Raw genomic sequence first — 21,462 nt, 5'->3', positions numbered from 1 at the left:
ATAAGAGGATGTTGTGTGTATCTTTGTATTTATGCAACTACCAAAGATTTTGAGTGCTATTAGACTCCTAGGGCTAGATGACACAGTTTTTATAGAACTTATTCAGGTAAACCTCAGATCCATTTTATGTTTGTATGTGTGTGTGTGTGTGTGTGTGTGTGTGTGTGGTTGTATGGGGGATTGAGATATTTAAGGGCACTCTACCAATGAGTTATATCCCCAATCCCTTTTTATTTTTTATTTTGACACAGGATCTCACTAAGTTGCCCAGGCTGAACTTGAACTTACAATAAGTTCAACTTGTAATTTAACATCTAAAATAGCTGAACCAAGCTGGGTTCAACAGCGCTCTCCTGTAAATCCCAGGTACTCTCAAGACTGAGGCTGAGGGGGCTGGGGATGTGGCTCAAGTGGTAGCTCGCTCACCTGGCATGCGTGCCAGGGGTTCGATCCTCAGCATCACATACAAACAAAGATGTTGTGTCTGCCGAGAACTAAAAAATAAATAATAAAATTCTCTCTCTCTCAAAAAAAAAAAAAAAAAAAAAAAAAGGCTGAGGATTGTAAGTTTCAGACCAGCCTGAGCAATTTATTTAGACCCTATGTCAAAATTTAAAAAATAAAAAAGATGGGGGACATTGCTCAATGGTAGAGTGCTTGCCTAACATATGAGAGGCCCTGGGTTCAATCCCCAGTACCACAAAAATAAATACAATAAAAAAGCTGAACTATTTCATTTCTTTTCTTTTTCATTTTAAAAGAAAACTTTGGGCAACATTTTAAAATTTGTCTCAAAGTTCTAAGAAAATGATCTGACATTTAAGAAAAACATCCCATTTTGCAAGTTAAACATGGAGAAGGTATAGGGGATACTTAATTTCCAAGCATCGCCCTTTGGAACAAAGAGCCCTCTAAAATGTTAGGCCTTTTCTAACACTGAGTGAAATCGGAGCCTCCCCAAGGACTCAGAATTGCTTCCTTCAGTGACCTGCATTCCTATTTCAAAAAGATCTGTATGCTCTGCAGGTGTGATCATTTGAATAACCTGGCTTTGCAGGAGCAGCCCACCCAACAATGACTTTGCACAGGTAATAGAGAATGTGTTGGCCTGTTAGATGTGACCACCAGCACTGCAGGACAGTGGTGTTACCTGTTGTCCAAGGGCAGCGGCCAAATTTCCACCAGCACTGTCCCCAGAAATGCCAATTCTGTCTGGGTCAACCTTGTACTTCTGTAAAACTTCTGGCTGCAGGAAGTACTTTGTGGCACGGACAACATCATGAATTTGCTCAGGAAAATAAACGTTTGGGACTAGCCTGTATCTGTGAAGACAGAAGTTGTATTCACTTAAGGACTTCATGAAGTTTTTATAAGCCACTTAAAGTTTAAAAAACAAACACTGTTTTTTTTAAAACATAAAAATAATTTTTTTGCAAGATACTTAGTTTGTAATGTAATAATTTTGTATTGGCAGTAGCTTTTTTTTTTTGTTTGTTTGTTTTTAACTACCAGCAATCCAATAAAACAAAACACACTTATCCCCACCACTAACTCAAGAAGTAAACCTTAAAACACAGATATTGATTATTAAGATAGACTTACAATAGGTTTAGGAAGTTTCAGCCTGGAAGTCAATGTTCCATTGACAATGCTTTCAGCTTAGAAGGCAACTCCACAAAATCATACTTTATTGATCTCATATATAATGAACCCATATGACATTTTTCATAATTTATTTGATAAGTATTATAAAATGTGCTCCACTGAAGAGGTTCATGCCAGCCTGACATTGAACCCAAGCAAAATCTGTACTGATGGGAGACTGAACTAAGAGATCAGCTTTAACCAGCAAAAAGAAAGCTAAGTTTGCCATTTAGTCTAGTACAGACCCTCTAGGATATAATGGGGCTTTCAAAGTTGGAGATCTCTGTAATATTACAATTGGTGATATTACAGTTGGTAATAACGAATACCCCAGTTTCATCTTATGTCCCCCTCATAATATTACCTTACGTATCCACACTGGTGGTCTTGGCATGGAGTGCCTTGCTCAGTGCCACCCTCCTCCCTTGCTTATTAATTCCCACTCATCCTTCAATCCTTAACTGGAAGGTTTCACTGCAACTCCACTTGCATCTGAGGCAAGGTTGGCTTCTCAAGGAATGTCCTGATATTTCTGTGTGCTTAGATATATTCATCATTCTTTTTGCTTCTAATTAAAACTATTTACTTTTGTGTTTCCTGTAAAGGCTGTGCTCTCTGATATCAGGAACCGTGTTTTATTCATCACTGTGTTTTCAGTATCTATGAGTGGTCCAGGGTCATCATCATTTATCCAATAAACCTTTTTTTTTTTTTTTTTAGTATAAACAGTTTGCAAATGAAGAAACTGAGGTACAGCCAGGCATGGTGGCATATGCCTCCATATGCCTCACGAGACAGAGGCAGGAGGACTGCAAATTCAAAGCCAGCCTCAGCAACTTAGTAAGACACTAAGCAACTTAGAGAGACCCTGTCTCAAAGTAAATATTGAATAGGGCTAGGAATATGGCTCAATGGTAAAGCACCTCTGGGTTCAATCCCCAGTACCAAAAAAGAAAAAAAAAAAAACAGGTAAAGAAAAATTACTTGATTTGTAAAATAAGTCAAATACATACCAAAATAAATTAAGAGAGAAACTAATTACCTAATTAAAGTTGAATAACAGTGGAATAGCTGTGTGGCTGTGATAGAGCACTTGCTTAGTATGCAAAAGATCCTGGGTTTGATCCCCACACATAAACACACACACAAAATTGAATTAACAGTCATTTAAGATTTAAAGGTTTAGATTTCTATCTTATAATGAGAATGTTTATTTTCAGAAACCAATTTTTTCTAATCTACTCTACAAAAGACCATTTATTTTTCCCACCTAAAACACAGGTATTTATTTAAACATCTTGATATTCAGTGCAGATGCAATCAAATGGGCAAAAATCTGAAATATTTTAATAAGTAGTGAATGCAGAACTGTTCGTTCAGGAAGTGTTACACTTTGAAACTAAATGCAATAATAAATTACCTTAGTGACTTCTATGTAGCATATAAAATAAGCTTTTTAATTTTTTTTATATCTGTGGTGATCAATTAATCATCCAAAATGCTTTTCCTCCAGTTGATTTTCAGTCTTAAGCTGCCTCTGCACTGTTCCATTCATAACAGGCTAGACCAGGATTACACCATTTGGCCACTAGGTGGCAACATCTCACAAGAGTCTGTTTACCCCAATGCCTGGTCACTTCCCCATTCCAAGCTGAATGCTTAATTAAAAAAACAAAACAAAACAAACAAAAAAACAGCGGCACTTCAAGACTCAAGTTGTGAAAATAAAGGCTGTTTTATTTCACTACCATTCTACATATCATGACAAACACTTTTCATGGTTGCCCAGGAGGTCAGAACGTATTCCTACTAGGATACAACTATGAATTAAATTTGAATTTCAGATGCTGTTTCAGAAAAGGACTCAGTGCCTTGGAACAAGGGAAATTGGTAATCTATAGGCATGCTACTGATTAATCTTGTCAATTAATAACTGACTCAGCTAACAAAGTAAACGTGCATAAAAACAACATTATGATGCAAGAGTCTTCCTAGAACCTCTGAAGATCCATATTCTAACCCCTCTTCTTATTTTTGTTCAAATTGGAAACATTCTTTAGGAACACTATTTTTGTAGACTAGAAAATATACTGAAAGTAGCTATTTTTTAGGTAACCTGGTACAAAAGAAAATATACCTGAGAATTATCACTTGAAAATTATCACAAAATTTTATAATATATTCATAAAGACAGAAAACTCAGAATTTGAAGGAAATTCTTGGGTGATATAGCCAGAGAAATCATATATAAATACATCTACTATCTCCTGCTTGTGTTCAAAGCTATGTCCCCGTAAAGTACTTTAAAAAGGAATTTTTTTTTTTTTTTAATTTAAAAATTGCCTTGGCATCTTAGAAAGACCCTGTCTCAAAATAAAAAATGAAAAGGGCTGGGGATGTAACTCAGGGGTAGAGCACCCCTGGGTTCAATCCATGGAATCCTAAATAAGTAAATAAATAATATAGATCTTGAATAAAAGTACTTGATATTATATATCAAGTACACACACACACGTATGTATATATAAATGTGTAAGTATATCTCAACATGCCCAACTCACTGCAGGGAGAGCTGACTACAAGGCCAGCTAGAATTTATCACTGCACATACTTCCTCCTAGGTGAACAAAAAGTACAAACTCAGGCATGAGGTTTAATTAGTTGAATAAATATGTACACTCTGAAAGCTTATCATATTCCTCCTAGATGAGACACTTTGCTAAATGTTCTACAGCTATGTTTCACTCAAATGTCAGGACAAACCTGCGGGTTAAGGATAAGAAAACAAGGCTCAAGGGGATGCATAACTTGACCACACCAGGCAGGAAAGGGCAGACCTGGGATCTTAGTTTACCACTGACTTCAAAACTCATTCTCTTCCCTTAAAATATATTTTCCATCTTCAAAACCCACAATCTTTAAAAGAATATGCATATATACATCAAAGTACTAAATGCTCTAAACTGTGGATTTTTCACATCTTGGAACATTCTCATGATTTCAAAGGATTTAAAATGTTCTCAAAACAAAACACCTAGCATCGTACCTGGGCCCATGGTTCATCTTTAACAACATAGTTTTATTCCTTCCAAACAAAATGTTGAAGATTTATTTTATACCTTTTACACGTTAGATATATGTTTACAGAGCTCTGTTTGTGATGGTGAAAGCAATAAATCATATGGCTTTAAAAACATATAAAAATGAAAATTCTTCCTAACCCCCTATACTCTTCTGGCCCATCTCCAAAGACTCCACTTCCTGGTTTCTGTGCACACATTTAGGGGTTCTCAGTTCTTCCCTCCTATTCCCCTCAATCTGAGGAGTGTATCCAGGGCCTTGCACATGTGTACTAGCCAGAGCTCTGCTACTGAGCTAAATCCCCAACCTGGGTTCTCTCTTCTTTATGTACTTTACCTATCTGCATAATCTTGGCAGTTTCTCAAAAACACTGCCCCTCTACAAAAGATTCCAATTTGATTCGTGTGGAGTAGGGCCCAGCATCCATATTGGAAGAAAATCTGCAAGTAATTCTAATGTGTAGCCAGGGCTTAAAAATCATCAGAGTTCAGTCACATCTCATTCCTCTCTGAACACAGTTCCCTCATTCCCATTCCCAATGAAGTGGTCTTTCTAACCCCTGGGCCCTTCTCCCGTCACTTCCCCATCAAATGTTCCCATTCTTTTTAAGTCTCACTTCAAATGTCACTTCTCCCATTAAACCTTCTGAGCACTCTCCCTGCAACACACACCAAAAGTAACCCTCCTTCCTTAGAATCGCTCTGACCACACATCATGACATGGGTACCTTGACTTCTACTTCTGGAAGTAGAAGTCCAGGCATAATTATGTACCAAAGAGTTAAGATGTACCCAACCTGAAGTGAGCAGCACCATTTCTACATTCTAATACTTCCTCTACGACCTACTTTATTAGCAGTGACCAGTGAGTTGAAGCAATGCTCAGGAAGAATGACGATTTGTTCTTTAAGTCAAAGGCAGATATTATGCATAAGCTCAGAGTAGAGGGGACATGTGAATTGCTCCCTGCGTATGCAAGTCGAAGAACATGAGGGTCATTCTGGGCTAAGAGGGTTGGAACCAGCATTATTGCTCAAAATAACCTAACCTGGAAACAATGTGTACCCCCTTCTGCCGTGGGAAAGGACAGTTTGCTTCATGTTGTGCCAGCTAGGTGAAAGGTTCATGTGATGGTCTGCAATGAAATTATATTCCTGTTAGGTTTGGCAGGAGAGAGAGAGAGAAGTCTTGGGCTTTTTAAACTTTTTTTCCCCGCCTTTCCATCATCTCCCAAGAAGAACTCAACAGATCTGTCTTGGGAACATGAAAGGGTTGCTATCCCCCCAACCTTGGGAAGCCCATCTTCCAATAGGGAATATCCCAAACAAGTCAGCAATTACAAACACATTAGCTTTCCACTTGAGGGAGAACCTATTTACTCATCTCACAAGTTTCTTTTGCATTCAAAGGACATACAGTAAAACTGCACTGGGGCGCAAGGAGTGTGAGTGAATGACACATCTCATTCTTAAAATGTGGTTTGTGCATAAAGGCTGAAGAAGGGCCTTCCTTGCAGTTTCTACGTCAAGATCGGCTCCCTGAGATACCTCTGACCATCACTCACTCAGCAAGAGACAGCGGGGGTCAGCAAAGCCTTGGCTGCTTGGATTAGAACAACACTCAAGGGGTTGGGGATTTAGCTCAGTGGCAGAGAGCTCGCCTAGCACACACAAGACCCTGAGTTTGGTCCTCGACCCTGAAGGGAAAAAAAAAAAGAATTACACTCAGAGGAATGAATGGGTAATAGGATGCTTCACCAAAATTCCAGGTGGAGAGTGACTGAGCCTAGAATTGTGATCTGATTAAATAACATGAAGCTTCTGATGATCTGTTTCCAGATTAAGACTCTGGGTATGTAGCTCAGTGGTAGAATGCTTGCCTAGCAGGCACGAGGCCCTGTGTTCAATCCCTGACACCACATAAACAAAAAATTTCATGAGACATATCTATGTGAACAGCAGAGAGTCCCCAGGGCTCTGTGTTTATCTAAACTTCTTCCACCCACTCATAAGCCAAACTTCCCTCCAACCTCACGGGCCACCGAGGACCACCTAGCCTCCTTTCTTGGTGAGGTTCAGGTTCAAAAGCTCCCAGTGGTTTTCAAAAGTGTTCTGTAGTTGCAACACAGGCTTTGTGTAAAGCTCCCTCTGTGCCGCCCCCGGCCCCAATATTCTAAGCCACAGGAGAGAAGCTGGTTTAAAAAAATTTTTTTTTAATATTTTTCGTTAGTGACTTTATTTATTTATTTTTATGTGGCACTGAGGATCAAGCCCAGTGCCTCACACATGCTATGCGAGCACTCTACCACTGAGAAGCTGGGTTTCTAATGTTATATAGAGGTCAGAGCCAATAAGACATTAGTTGAATATCTCTAAAAGAGGTAACTTATTTGTTAATGACAATGAAGAATACAAGAAACCTACTTTTTATTTTTCCCAGTACTGGGGATTGAACTAAGAGGTACTTTACCTCTAAAATAAAATTTAAAAGACACCTAAATAAAATACACCTCTAGCCTTTTTTATTTTGAGAAAGGGCCTCTCAAAGTTGTTGAGGGTCTCACTAATGTGGAGGTTGGCCTCAAGCCTGCAATCCTCCTGACTCAGCCTCCTAAGTCCTAGGAGTGCACCATCATACTCGACTCTGGAGGGGATCTCTGAGAATGCAGTCAGCCCACGTTCCAAGGCCTCTTAGGCAAGAGTGACAATCAAGATTCTCCACTTATGACTCGGAGGAATGGCAGGACAATGAGACAGGAAGTCACAGCTAGATCATTGTCACTATGTGTCTTTCAGAGTACCTTATACCTACAGCTACTTATGGAGATGCACATTGCACTATATCTCATAAAAGCACTGTGATTTTGATAGCACACACTTGTCTAATTTTATGGATGCAAAAACAGAGGTATCAAAGTTCCATTACTTTTAACTCTTGGCAGCAAACTAAGCCCAGAACTCAAGCAGTTTATCTTCTACATTCCATTAGTAACACCCATCCTTACAGCTTTCAGTTCACTTAAATGGCAGGTGTCACCCAACATTTGGTAGAATGTGGATAGTTCTAAGGCACCCACATAAAATGCAAAATTTACAAGTGTAGTAAAAATTTAATTAGAAGCAAAACACAATGTGAAAGAGTTATGAACACCCCAAAGGGCAAGGTAAATCCCTTGTGGAATTTAACAATACCCCACATACCTGTTTTATTATCTTGCATTTTTCTAAAAAGTGACTAAGGGCTGGAGGTGTAGATCAGTGGTAGAGTGCTTGCCTAACACATGTGAGGCCCTGGGTTCAATTCCCAGCATGGAAAGTTTTAACAAAAATGTTATTAAATCTTCCTTGTCCCTTGTATCTTATGGTTCTAGTATTATGTGTTATTGAACAAATTAGAGATGATAAGGCACAGTGTAATAAGTAACTTGCGCTGAAGTTTATAAATATAAAATAAGCATATGGCTATAAAATAAGACTTTCCTACATCTTACAATGAGTACTTTTTTATATCCATGTAACTTAGATACTACAAGATGAACTTTTCACTCACTTGTTGTACAATTATTGTGTAAAAATGGCATAGTGTTGAAGAAGATACTAAGTAGTAGGCACAACTTTTGGCTTTTTTTTTTTTTTTAATAGCTGAAGGCCTTTATGTACCTCAATAACTAGGTATGTCCCAAGACCCTTGAGCAGCACAGGTGACATGAATGGAGAGGAGTTTCAACATGATGTGAGCACCCAGCCCTTGCCAATCAACTTTTTCAGACTATAATCTTCATGGAGGCCACAACCCACATGAAGCGAAGCCACGATGCCACTACCTCCTCCTGAGAGCCTCCAGGACAAGGAACAAGCGGGAGCAGAGAAGGTGGAATTTCAGGAGAACCAAGGGTTCCCATGCTCCTGAAGACTCTCAAGATCATCCACCCTTATGCCTGTTTTCCTCTTCACCATCGGAAGCATAAGCCCTCCCAACATTCTTCTCTCATATTTCATCCCCTTAATACTCTGTCACCCTCCTTCCCTCCCACACGCTCTCACCACAACACTTTGGACTTCTGTGACCAATGCACTTTGTCTAAGTAGATTATGCTCATCTGAAGGGGCCCTATTCAAGCGTCGCAGTCTTTAAGATGGCTTTTCCGACCTTTCAAGCTGGGCCCCATCTTGCCTGCAGAAGCTGTTATTACTCGTCCTCTTACCTCACACCGCTTATCACACTGAACATTACTGTCAAAGCCTTCATTTCTCATTTACATTGTGAGGGTAGGAACTAAGTCTTACTCTGTCATGTCACCAGAATTGAAATGGCCACTGGCACAGAACAGTAATTCAATCAACAATCATGGAACAGAAGAAAAAGAGAGAGGGAAGCTAGCAAAAAAAGAAATGCCTTCCCAAGTTAGAGCCCTGAACATTCTTTCTGGGAGAAGCATTCTGATCATGTGATGTTGGCTACACCCCAACTAGAGCATAGGTGATAAGACTTTCTATAGCTGGCCTGAACCCTAACACCTTATCTCATTTCTGAGGAATAAAATGTGCTAAAAGTTCCAAACACACATTGGTAAATAAGTACATTTGTAAGTTGACCTTTTGCTTTGGGCTACAACATTAATCTTGCAGATTGTCTAGTGCTTTCGAACATCTGGAGCCCTTTTATATCAATTGTCTAAACTGACCTGCATGATAGCCCTCTGATATCATTATCCCAACTTGACATACACTCTCTTAGCATGGATGTTCTAAGCCTTATACTAGGTACTGGGGACCCAAAAGAAAGATTCCTGTTTTCTTTTCCCAGCAGTCACAATCTAAACACACAGGGAAGATTCCTAACCCCATTTGCACATACGTTTGTGACTTACCTGCGGATTAGACAGTTATGAGTAACAGTACTTGAACACTGCACTGTGAGGTTTCCCAGTAGATAAACTTCTGGATGCTACATTATATAGATTAGGTACAAGCTAAATTAAGGTGACAGCAGTCCCTCTAAGTTGTAGTCCTTTAAATTTATTTATTGTTTATTTTTATTTTTAGTTATAGATGGACAGAATGCCTTTATTTTATTTGTTTATTTTTACATGGTGCTGAGGGTCAAACCCAGTGCCTCATATATTCTAGGCAAGTGCTCTGCCACTGAGCTACAGCCCCAGCCTCTAAATTTCTTTTTTTTTTTTTCTTTTTTGATGCTATTGGGGATTGAACCCAGGGGTGCTTTACCACAAAGCTACACCACAGCTCTTTTTATTTTCTATTTTGAGGCAGGGTCTCTCCAAGTTGCCAAGGCTAGCCACCACATCTGACTAAAAAATAAAATAAAATAAAATCTTATATATATCTTATCATCCAGGGCAGTGGCACACACTACTGTGATCCCAGCTACTTGGGAGGCTAAGGCAGAAGGATCACAAGTTCCGGGTCACCCTCAGCAACTCTGAAACACCCTGTCTAGAAATAAAAAATAAAAAGGGCTGTGGATGTAGCTCAGTGGTAAAGCACTCCTGGGTTCAATTCCCAGTAAACCCCGACCCCCAAATTTTATGTATCCTTCTGTGTTTTAGGATAGGTCTAGACTCAAATGAATACCTGTTTTACTTGAGACAGATGCTGATGGGTGGAGGCGGTCTTGGAAGTTCAGGGAGTGTTGCTAGTTGAACTATATTGAAGCCTAAGGGCAAGTTGTGTGGGATGAAAGGAGAATCCTTGTGGTACCAGGGAAAGCAAGTCAACTTCTCTCCTTTTCTCAGACTTGCAAGGAGCTGGAGCTACACAGTTCACCACTGAAGGGTCCCTGCACTTTCTCCCTTAGCAAAGAGCTATAGGGCTTTGTGCCATAGTGGACCTTGGCTCTCCTCTTTCCTCCGGCCAGTTGCCCAGGCCAGAGGCACCATCATTTACGTGAAGGTTTCTGCTTTCCCCAAATGTCCTGAGAACCCATGGGAGATCCCGGAGACCTACTTGAGAGTTCAGAGTTGAGAGTGGTCCCTGGGAATTGTCCAGAGGTATCTGGAGCCAAATCTGCTGAGGAGGAAGCCACAGCTCCACTCAGTGTGACTCTGGGCTTTTGTCCACAGGGTCAGAACTGCCTAATGACTCTGACCCAAGACTGCCAAAGAAAGGGTTCTCCTGATCTCAGAACTGGTGTAGGGGCAAGAGCCCTGAATGGCCGGAGAGGCAGAAGGAAGGGGAGATTGGATGACCTCAGGGCATGGGAGTGGATGATGTGGTCATAGCCCTGTTGCTCAGCATTATCAGCTTCTTCAGATTTGGGCTTGATACTAGGTCATGAAAGCATAGGGACTTTGGAAGCAATCTGTCTGGGTTCAATTTCCATCCTGTGTATGTGACTAGTTAGCTATTCAACCCTAGGCAGATGACTTAGTTTCTCAGGTCTCAACTTCCTCATCTATGAAGAAAATATTAAAATATGGGTGCTTTATATAAGAATTAAGTACAACTCTCCATGTATTCTGTAAATGTTTATTAAATGCCCACTCTATGCCAGGGGATTTTCTGAGCAGTCGTGATTAAGCAATGAACAAAACAGACAAAAGTCCCTAAAATCCCCACCTTCATTAAGTTCATACCATTTCCAGTTACTACAATAAACAATTAATATTGCTGGTTATCTTTAGAAGTTGTAAACCAGAGGAAGGTGGACTGCTATTTTATGTAAGGTAGTCATAGACTGTCTGAGAGGATGAAATCTGAACAGAGAACGAAAGATGGAGAGATGACAGATGCTAAAGCTCCTGCACAATGCCTGGCATGGCATAGGCACAGTGTTTCTTCATGACCATCATCACAATGTCACAATTATTGTTCACATTATTAGTTGCCCAGAAAAATGTCTTAAAAAGAACTGATAGAGACAATTCAAAGTATTAAGATTACTACTCCAGGGGCTGGGGATGTGGCTCAAGCGGTAGCGCGCTCGCCTGGCATGCGTGCGGCCCGGGTTCGATCCTCAGCACCACATACAGACAAAAAATGTTGTGTCCGCCGAAAACTAAAAAATAAATATTAAAAAAAAAAAATTCTCTAAAAAAAAAAAAAAAAAGATTACTACTCCAGCAAGGAGTAATAATTATATCCTTAAAATTATGGCCTTTGCCAGTAAAAGGACAAAACCGGAAAATATCATGCTAAGTGAAATAAGTCAGTCTCCCAAACCCAAAGGCCAAATGCTCTCTGATATGTGGATGTTAACCCACAACAAGAGAGGGGAAGGAGGGGAAGAAAAGAAGTTCATTGGATTAGACAAAGGGGAATGAAGGGAAGGGAGGAGATGGGAATAGGAAAGAGAGTAGAATGAATCAGACATAACTTTCCTATGCTCATATATGAATACACGACCAGTGTAATTCTATATCATGTACAACTACAAGAATGGGATCCTAATAAGTTATACTGCATGTATAACTTGACATATTGTAATATGTCAAAATACACTTCACTGTCATGTATATCTAAAAAGAATTTAAAATTTTTTTAAAGTATCTTTCTTGAATAAATAGAACTGTAGACCAAAAAAAAAAAAAGTATCAAATGTTGCAGGTAATTGCGAATTCGAATTTGTGTGTGAGTGTGTGTGTGTGTGTGTGTGTGTGTGTGTATGTCTGTGTGAGATAACTGGGTGTTGAACCCAGGGGCACTTTTCCATTGAGTTACATCCCCAGCCATTTTTATTTTTTATTTTGAGACAGGGTCTCACTAAATTACTGAGGCTACTCTCAAACTTTTGATCCTCCTGCCTTAGCCTCCCAGGTGGCTGGAATCATAGGTGGGCGCCACTGTGCCCAGCTGAAAAGATATATTTAAAGTATGCACCAGCCTGGCTATCCAAAGTTTCCAAAACTAAAATAAGTAGGTAATTCAAGGTGTTATTGAGCTAGTTCAAGAAATTTTAAGCTATATCAGAAGTAATTACTTTTCCAGATTAAGTATGACATTGGATAAATCTCTTACCATTCTAGACCTTCTATTTACCTTCTATTTTAGCGCTTGTAGAATAAAGCTACTATTATCTAGAATCTCTTCTTAATAAAAAAAAATTTGTGACCGGCAATAATTACTTACTCAATGGAGACAATGACAGCATTCAGTTCCTCAGCCATCACTGTGCACAGCTCATCATAATACTTGATTTCTAAAAGAGACAAAGGGGTAATCACTATAAAATGGGTCATTTAATACTCATAAATTTTGCTAAGCACAAATTATTTTTAGACATGGAGTTCATTTAATAATAAAAACAAATAATAAAAAGTGAATGTGAACAAATGTCTTCTTATTGGAATTATATGTAAAAATGCAGAAATCAAATTTGGTTTCTGACAAAATGCAATTATAATAATAAATAACAGGAAATCCATATTAGATTAATCTTGAATATGTTTTTAACTAAACATTTATTTCATAACAGGCAATAGGAAATACAGCAAATTAATTCTTACTTTGCAACTTTTCAAAATGTATACCTACCAAAATTTTTTTTTAAAAATCACAGTGAATAAGCAGTTTCCTCCTTAGACTTATGAATTTTTGCTCTTTTAACATGCTCATTTGTTGTGATTCAGAAACATTATCAATTTGAGCGATGTGTTCTTCTCCTTAAACCAACAAGTAAGGAATAAAATTTTAGAAAGTCCTAGCATTTCTTAGAAGGAAGACCCAAAAGTCTTAAGGGACAGAGGCAATTTTAATATGTAAGAATTTAATATTTAATCCCTTAATTGTTCTTGCAATAAATTAAGATCTATATTGTGCAAAAAGAGAGCCTAATATTTCCTATTTCTTTCTTTTTTTTCTTTTTTTGGTCCCAGGGATTGAACCCAGGACTTCTTTTTTTTTTTTTAAAAAAAAAAACATTTATTTATTTTTTTAGTTATCGGCAGACACAACATCTTTGTTGGTATGTGGTGCTGAGGATCGAACCCGGGCCTCACGCATGCCAGACGAGCGCGCTACCGCTTGAGCCACATCCCTAGCCCTGAACCCAGGATTTCTTGATCACTTTGAACTCACCACCCTCCTGACTTAGCCTCCTAAACCACTGGGATTACAAGCGTGTGCCACTGCGCCTGGCTTAATATTTCTTTATCTATGGCCTTTTCAAGGCAGCCTTAGAACCAGAAGTTTATGAGTGACATATCCGCCTGTATACCTCCACCAATCCCACTTCTTTTTTCAGCAGTCATGATTAATGAAAATTATACAGAGAAGTTCTGATCAACTCTTGTAATCCATGCCATTCCTGGCACCTACACTTCCTATCTTTCAATGAGATATCTCATTTGGCAAGTGTCCGTGCTACAGACTCAGACTTTTCTAAGGCAGAGATTCTGTCTTATTCATTTTTGTATCCCTACCCCCAGCACACAGGCTGACCATTGGTCCACGTTTGCCCAAAACTTTGAGTTTTTGCACTGAAAGTCCTACATGCCAGGAAGCCCTTCAGTCTTGATTAAGTCTTGATTAAGCTCATATACTTGGTGAATAAAAGGATAAAGGATGGGCTGGCATGGTAGCACCAGTGACTAGGGAGCTAAGGCAGGAGGATCTCAAGTTCAAGGCTGGCCTAGGCAATTTTGTGAGACCTTGTCTCAAAATAAAAAATGAAAGGGCTAGGAATATAGTTCAGTGGTAGAGTGCCTCTGGGTTCAATGCTCAGTACCACAAAATAAAATAATAAAAATAAAGAGTACACAATGCACACACTTGAAATCCCAACAGTTTGGAAGACTGAGGCAGTAGTATTGCAAGTTCAAAGCTAGCCTTGGCAACTTAGTGAAATGCTATCCCCCGCCCCCCCCCCAAAAAAAGGTCTAGGAATGTGGCTCAGTGGTTAGGCATCCCTGGTTCAATCCTGGTACCAAAACAAGAAAAAGAAAAGGAATAAATGATAAATATAAAGCTAAATAAAATAGGATTTCTAGAGACATTTATAGTTTCTGACCTTGTCTTCATTTAAAAATATATATAATACCAAAATAAAAAAACAGGACAAGTTACCATTGCCTTTCTTTCTCTCTCTCTCTCTCTCTCTCTCTCTCTCTCTCTCTCTCTCTCTCTTTCTTTCTTTCTTTCTTTCTCTCTTTCTTTCTTTCTTTTACTAGGGATCAAACCCAAGGTCTCATGCATGCTAGGCAAGTGCTCAACCACTGTGCCACAAACCCAGTCCTGCTACTGCCTTTAAATAGAGGGAAGGCCAAAAGTTCTGTGCTAAAGATGAGGAAGTAGCTCCATAGTCTCCTCAGGCAGAGCAAAGGCCTTGACTTCCTCTGAGGCAGGCTTTTTCCTGGTTGCTTTGCTTTGCTGTCTGCCATTTAAACCCATAACATTACTACTCATGAAAGACATCCAACTCTATAAAAAATGTTCTTGAACTTGGGGAAATTACTTCCTTTAATGGTTGCATACCTTTTATATTTTAATCTTTGGTTTCCTAAGTGGATAAGATATTGCTAAGATAATAACATGTACATTAAGAAATATCTAAAAAAAAAAAAAAAAGAAATATCTGCTCTATTTCATAGAAAGACAAAAGTGTTAAGTTGGCAAAAGAGCTATAGATAATTCCCCTCATATTCTGGCACAGTGAAACTTCACCTTGTTTTGGTATAAAAAGCTATCATCGACACTTCATAAGAAGTTGATTGATGATTTAGATCAGAAGAAAAAATGTTTTCAAAACAGCCTGTATGCATTAAGAAGCAAACCTACAAGCAAAAAAAAAAAAAAAAAAAAACCTTTATATACAATAATCATGTAATTTATCATTCAAACAAAGATCTCCCCCTTTCTTCCTTTCTTTCTATCTTTTTGGTAGGAGGAGATACTAGGGATTGAAACCAGGGGCTTTACCACTGAGCTACAACCCAGTTCCTTTTATTTTTTATTTTGAGACAGGGTCTCACTAAATTGCTAAGGGCTTAGCTAAATTGCTGAGGCTGGCCTTGAGCTTGCAATCCTCCTCCATCAGCTTCCTAATCACTTACAGACATGCACCACCATGCCAATAAACCAGAAAACTTTTAAGTGAAAAAGCAGGCACTACTAATAATTTAATTTGCCCAGAGATAAATGGGATGGTCCAGGAGAAGAAGACAAATGGTTCCCTTCTTCTTACCCCTGAAGAAAGACAAACTCAACCACATTACTCTCCAGGGCCAACCACAATTCCAAGCAATCCGAGGGTGACCCAGACGTACTTGCACTGGCCAAGGCCCAGCCTCCTCCGTGGATATAAACAACACTGCGTCTCATCAGCTCCTGTGGCTTTGGAGAGGCTTCAAACACTCTGACTTCCACCCCGTCAAAGTCAGTGTCAGTCACATTCACTTGGGCAGAAGACCATGCACTTTTCTTTCCGAAAGAAACGATGATAAAATTCAGTGCAATCAAGTGATGGCTCAGTCCCAGGGAGTGTATAAGGTGACTCTGCAGGAAGAAAATAAAGAGACTCAGAACTAGGATTTGTAAATTCTAGGATTCAGTTTTTTTTTTTTAATTTTGCTTCCTAAATAAGCATGTCACAGTTCCAATAATATACTAGGAGTGGAAGAATAATATGTTAAATGCAAATAAAAGAGAAGAAAGTTTAATATTTACTTAAAGTATTTTTAAAGTGCTTCAAAGCTTATATACTTAGGTGTGTCTGGTTGTTTTCAGAGCAGGAGAAAGGAATGAGTGTGCCAGAGAAAAGGAACAAGGTTAGCTGAGGCCCTGGATTTAGAAGCAGACCAGCTCAGACATAACCAGGAGCTTTTCAGAAAAGTGCAAAGAACATACAGACCCCTGAAACCATGGAGGCTGCACTAGTAGTCACAGGAAGTTACCTGGTTGCAGTGATTCAGAGAAACAAGAGGCCTAAGAAACCCACAAAGCAAAGACCCTGCAGGGTTTCTTTCCCTTTTTCCACTTCTTCAAGGTCTCAGGAAGGGGCCCAGCTGGAGAGTGACAGTGATCATTAGATAAATTATTAATGCCACTGTAAGATCAAGGGAGCAGTGTTAGCAGAAATCAGGACTACGTGATGCCTGCAACACACCATAACACAGCTTTCCAGTCCTTGTTGGGGGCACACTGGTGTGCCTTGAGGAGGAACAGGTGGGTCTCGATACACACAGGACAGCCACACTCCTGAGCCATTTACCCCAGTGTCCCATATAAATATTATCACTGTAGATATATGGATGTCTCGTCATGAAAAGGATTGGAAAACACAGCATTATAAAACCATTAGCCAATATTCATGGAAAACAAGAACAAGGCAATTAATCTAAGAAAGAACAGCTATTTCAGGAATCCTGTTATTCATTTGCTGGCAAGTATAAACGGTAGCAGAGCAACCGAGTATTAATAAAATAATCCAATTTCTATATGATTACAGGCTTGAATTGCTGGGATTACAGGTGTGTGCCACTGCACCCAGCAAATTATCTTTTAAAAACTTATTTATATGCTTGTATCTGAGGGAGGGGGAAAGCAGGTAAGGAATCAGTAGTATGATACTCCAGCCACATAAATAACTTAGCATGTGGTTAAATTTCAAAAGGGACCAACTACATTAAATACAGCATAAACTCTAACTTATGACTTATATTTCTCATATTCAATGATTTGGATTCTTTGTCAGTTGTTCTCCAGCATGGTCATTTCATTCTGTCAAACATCTTTTTAATTCTCCTCTCCAGATTCTGCTATAAATTGTGCCAAGTTATAGAAAAAAATCTATAATCTTGTGGAACATTTATTTTTCTGTATTAAAATCTGTGAACATGGATACACACACACACACACATACACACACATACACACATGCACATATACATCATTATTATTAGTAGGAGTAATAATAGTACTGAGGATTGAATCTAGGGGTATTTCCTTTTTATTTTTATTCTGAAAGTTGCTGAGGCTGGCATCAAATTTACAATCCTCTTGTCTTAGCCTCCCAAACCACTGGGGTTACAGACATGCACTACTACACTTGGCTATGGTTATATTTTTAAAATACTATATAAGTTTGAGTATACTTTTAAAATGCATACTTAATATATTTTTATAGGCAGGCATGGATTTATTAGACAGGATAGGGAGAGGGAGAAAAGGAACATACTCAAGGGAGAATAGGTCCCTCTCAGAAAAGAGAGGGACAATGCACTCTCCTGACCTGTTTTATTGGAGTATCACGGAAGTTTCCAAAGAGCTCTGCCCAGTTTCACCTCTTGACTTTTGACTAGCAGCAGGATTGCATCAGACTTTGAAGTCCCCACTGATTATGGTCTTACCTTTTTTTTGTGTGTGTGGTGCTGAACATTGAACCCAGGGTCTTACTTCTGGAAAGGGACATTTTACTATTACAATGACATGCTAAAGATCCAAAGCAACTCTGGGTCACTGTGGCCCACATTAGAAGGTTCTAATTGGAGCCTGTTCTTACAGACTTGCTTTGCTTCTAAGGTTCCTGTCTCCCTGAGTCCTGGAATCTGTCTGGGTAAAGGTCACAAAAGTCCCACCTCCACCACTTCAAGGTAACTTGTTTTTTGTTTTTGTTTTTGTTTTTAATCAGCAGGGAGGAACCTGTTGGGCCTGCATTTCTCCCTCAGATAACAGGCTGTTTGCTGGGCAGTGTAGCATATCTTATTGACTTAAGCCAGTTAAGGCTACTCTAGCCTCAAACAAATTGCATGTGGGGTTCAGTCTATAAAATTATCCTTTTAACCTCCTTTTTCTACTGTTCAGTTCTGTTTGTTACCTATCATTTACCCTATCAACGACTTGGGTCCCTAAATTCTTTTAGGGTATTTGGGTAAAGATTCAATGTAGTTGCTTCCTGCTGAGAGAGGGTGGTATTCAGGGTAAGGGAACCCGAAGTCCTTGCTGTCTCAGTTAAGGGTATTTAGCATCAGGGAGATCCAGAGGTCCATGGTGGCAGTTGGCAAGCAACTAAACAAGGTGTAGACAGGGCAGGGATCATGCATTAATTTGATTAGAGTCCCCACATATTTGAGCCTTGAGTGAGGTCCTTCAACATTCTACTGGTCTGAAGATAAAAATGAGAAGGTGAGAGGAAGAGAAAGTGGTCTTTTTACCCTGGTGGGTACTGGCATTCAGAGACTTATAATCACTGATCTTTGCATTCCATTGGAGTGTTGCTCTAGTTGGGAACTTTCAATTTCCAGTGGGCAAGACTTGCCCACAAAAACAACTAAAAAAGAAATTCCAGCCTCTTGCCCCTACGGGCCTTGGGGTGCCTAGGGTTAATCAAGAGACCTTTCAGTTTCACTAAAGTGTTGCCTTCAGAAACTAACAGTTGCCTTAAGATTTTCCTCCAGTCACCAAGAGCCTGAGATGTGAAAAGTTTAGAAAAGGCAGAATAAAGAAAGTAACCAGAAAAAAAGTCACCAAAGCAACCAGAGTTCATTGAGTGAAGAACACAAAACACTGAATGGCAAGGCAGTCTGCTGAGCCAGAGAGACCACGGAGGCCCTCCTCGATCATCTGTTCTTTGCCATCACACTGCAAGGATTTCAGATGAATTGCTTAGGGCAGCAAGCATGAGTTTATTGAAGGGATAGAAAAATGGAAATGCTCTTGAGCGAGAAAGGGAAAGAGTGAACCCTCTCAGAGAAAAGAGGGACCTAAATGCAGTTTTATTTTTTGTTGTTATTGACACTCTACTTACAACTTGCACTTGAGACCACCATAGAGATCACCTAAGATTCACTAATGCAGAAAGAACTTTTGTTCTACACAGAGCCCCAGTCCTTACAGGAAGAAACTATTGGTTTGGATGTGGCTGGCCCCCCAAGGTTCATATGTTAGAGGCTTGAAGCTTGATCAGAGTGGTAATGTGAGAAATGGTGGGGGTTTAAGTGGCAGAGTCTTAGAGGGAGGTCCTTAGGGGGTGTGCCCTTGGAAGGAATTAAGGTAGTTCTTATGGGAACCTGAGATAGTTCTTGGGAGAGAATGAGTTGTTAGAAAAGCCTGAACCTGAACCCTGAACCACTCTCTGGCTTCCGGTTTAGCTACATGATTTCTTCCTTTCACATATACTCTGGCTATTGTGATACCAATCACCTTGAGGCCTTCAGCACAGGTAAGCTATCACTAGCAACATGCCCTTGAACCTCTAGAACAACAAGGCAAACAAACTTTTTACCATTATAAAATAGCCTGCCTTGGGTAATTTGTTACAGTAATAGAAAACAGACATGTACAATATATAACTGTAATTTGGCAAATATTAAATTAGATACCTACTAATGCTACATTTACAAGAATACAAATAAGGGTAAAAATGGACCAAGAACTTCAGTAGATAAGAATGTGTTTTGTCTAATTTTTTTTTCCTTTTCCCCAGATTCTATCTGTCCTTTAAACTTTCACATTTCTTTGAACTTCATCTGAGACTTTCAATTTTAAGGGAAATCCCATGATTTTAAAGTATAAGACTGAATGGGATAGTATACACCTGTGACTAAGGAGGCTAAGGCAGGAGGATTGCAAGTTTGAGGATAGCTTCAGCAACTTAGTGAGGCCTTGCCTCAAAATAGAAAAACAAAAAAGGCTGGGGATGTAGTAAAGCACCCTAGGTTCATCTCCAGAACCAAAAAAAAAAAGCATTGATTCAGATTAATAGTTTTAAAAGTTGCAGAACAAATAAAACATGTCTGCAGGCCAATATGGACTAAAAGTGTCTTTAGTTACAAATTCTAATATAGAGGATGATCCGTCTGACTAAATAACAGCTGACAAGAGAGTGGCAGATTAAATGCCACTTGCCACTGATGAAACAAAAGTGATCTTTGAATACTTCTCTTTCCTTTTTATTTTAAAATGAGTTTATGTTTGGGGATGAATTGCACAGTCAAGGTGACTAGTGACAGAAGAGATTGGAGGCAAAGGCAGCAGCTATGAGAATCTGGTGGAGTCTTAATACTCCCATGCTTAGGCATGTACTAGATTTTGTGTTCTTTCTCCAGCTGAGAGAATTTGGCAGCTGTCCACTGGAGAGCAATTGAAGGTCTGCCCTGAGGAAATACAGGGCAGGGAACATATGCAAGAGTGATCACAGAGGCACAGTTCACAGGCCTTGGCAACCGCTCACGGGCGAAGGAACTGGGATCAGGCAGGCTGGCTGGTGACACACACACACAGAAAGGACTCAAAGATACTGAAGGTTCTTTCCTGGGGAATGAGAAAGAGAACACAGGCAGAAGAATAGCAGAATCATTCTATTGAAAGCTAATGGGGCATTGAGGCAGATACATTCCAAATGGCAGTTAGCACATACAGGGTCAGAGATTCCAAGAGGTCAGAAGAGAAAAAGCGCTCGGCATTAATTATTAACAACTCAAAAACGTTCAGCAGAAGTCACAAGGAGACCTAACATGGGGTCAAGATACAGACTGTGGAGGAAAATATTCTTAGGCTGGAAATAAGACTCTAGAGGAAGAAATCTAGAGAGGTTGAATGGGCGAAAGGAGAATAAAGAGAATACAACAGCCAAATTTGAAAGAATTTTGAGAAAAAACCTGTTCATCCATTCAGGGAAGCAAGGGTTGAAAAACAGCCATTCACCCAAGGAGGAAGTCCCTACTAGTAGTCAAAGGAAGTTTTAGGCATACCATGGACATAATCTACTTATTTCAATATTCTCATTATCATCACCTGCACTATGTGCAAGATACCCCAGATCCCATTCTAATTTAATGAGAATT

At 39.4% G+C, this 21,462-nt stretch overlaps 1 protein-coding gene across 1 annotated transcript in view; it reads right to left on the bottom strand.

The window, feature by feature from the left end:
• Positions 1–21,462, bottom strand: part of Nceh1 (neutral cholesterol ester hydrolase 1) — a 61,760-nt gene that overhangs the window by 4,932 nt on the left and 35,366 nt on the right. The window contains exons 2-4 of the mRNA XM_027942211.3: positions 15,946–16,174; positions 12,812–12,881; positions 1,151–1,322 (exon numbers count right to left, since the gene is read on the bottom strand). Of these exons, the coding sequence (XP_027798012.1) occupies positions 1,151–1,322; positions 12,812–12,881; positions 15,946–16,174 (471 nt within the window). The remainder of the gene's footprint in view (positions 1–1,150; positions 1,323–12,811; positions 12,882–15,945; positions 16,175–21,462) is intronic.

Source organism: Marmota flaviventris, chromosome 8 (genome assembly GCF_047511675.1).
Source record: "Marmota flaviventris isolate mMarFla1 chromosome 8, mMarFla1.hap1, whole genome shotgun sequence".
Lineage (NCBI taxonomy): Eukaryota > Metazoa > Chordata > Mammalia > Rodentia > Sciuridae > Marmota > Marmota flaviventris.
Note: the sequence above shows the minus strand (reverse complement) of the source record. Positions and strands in the feature narration are given on the sequence as shown.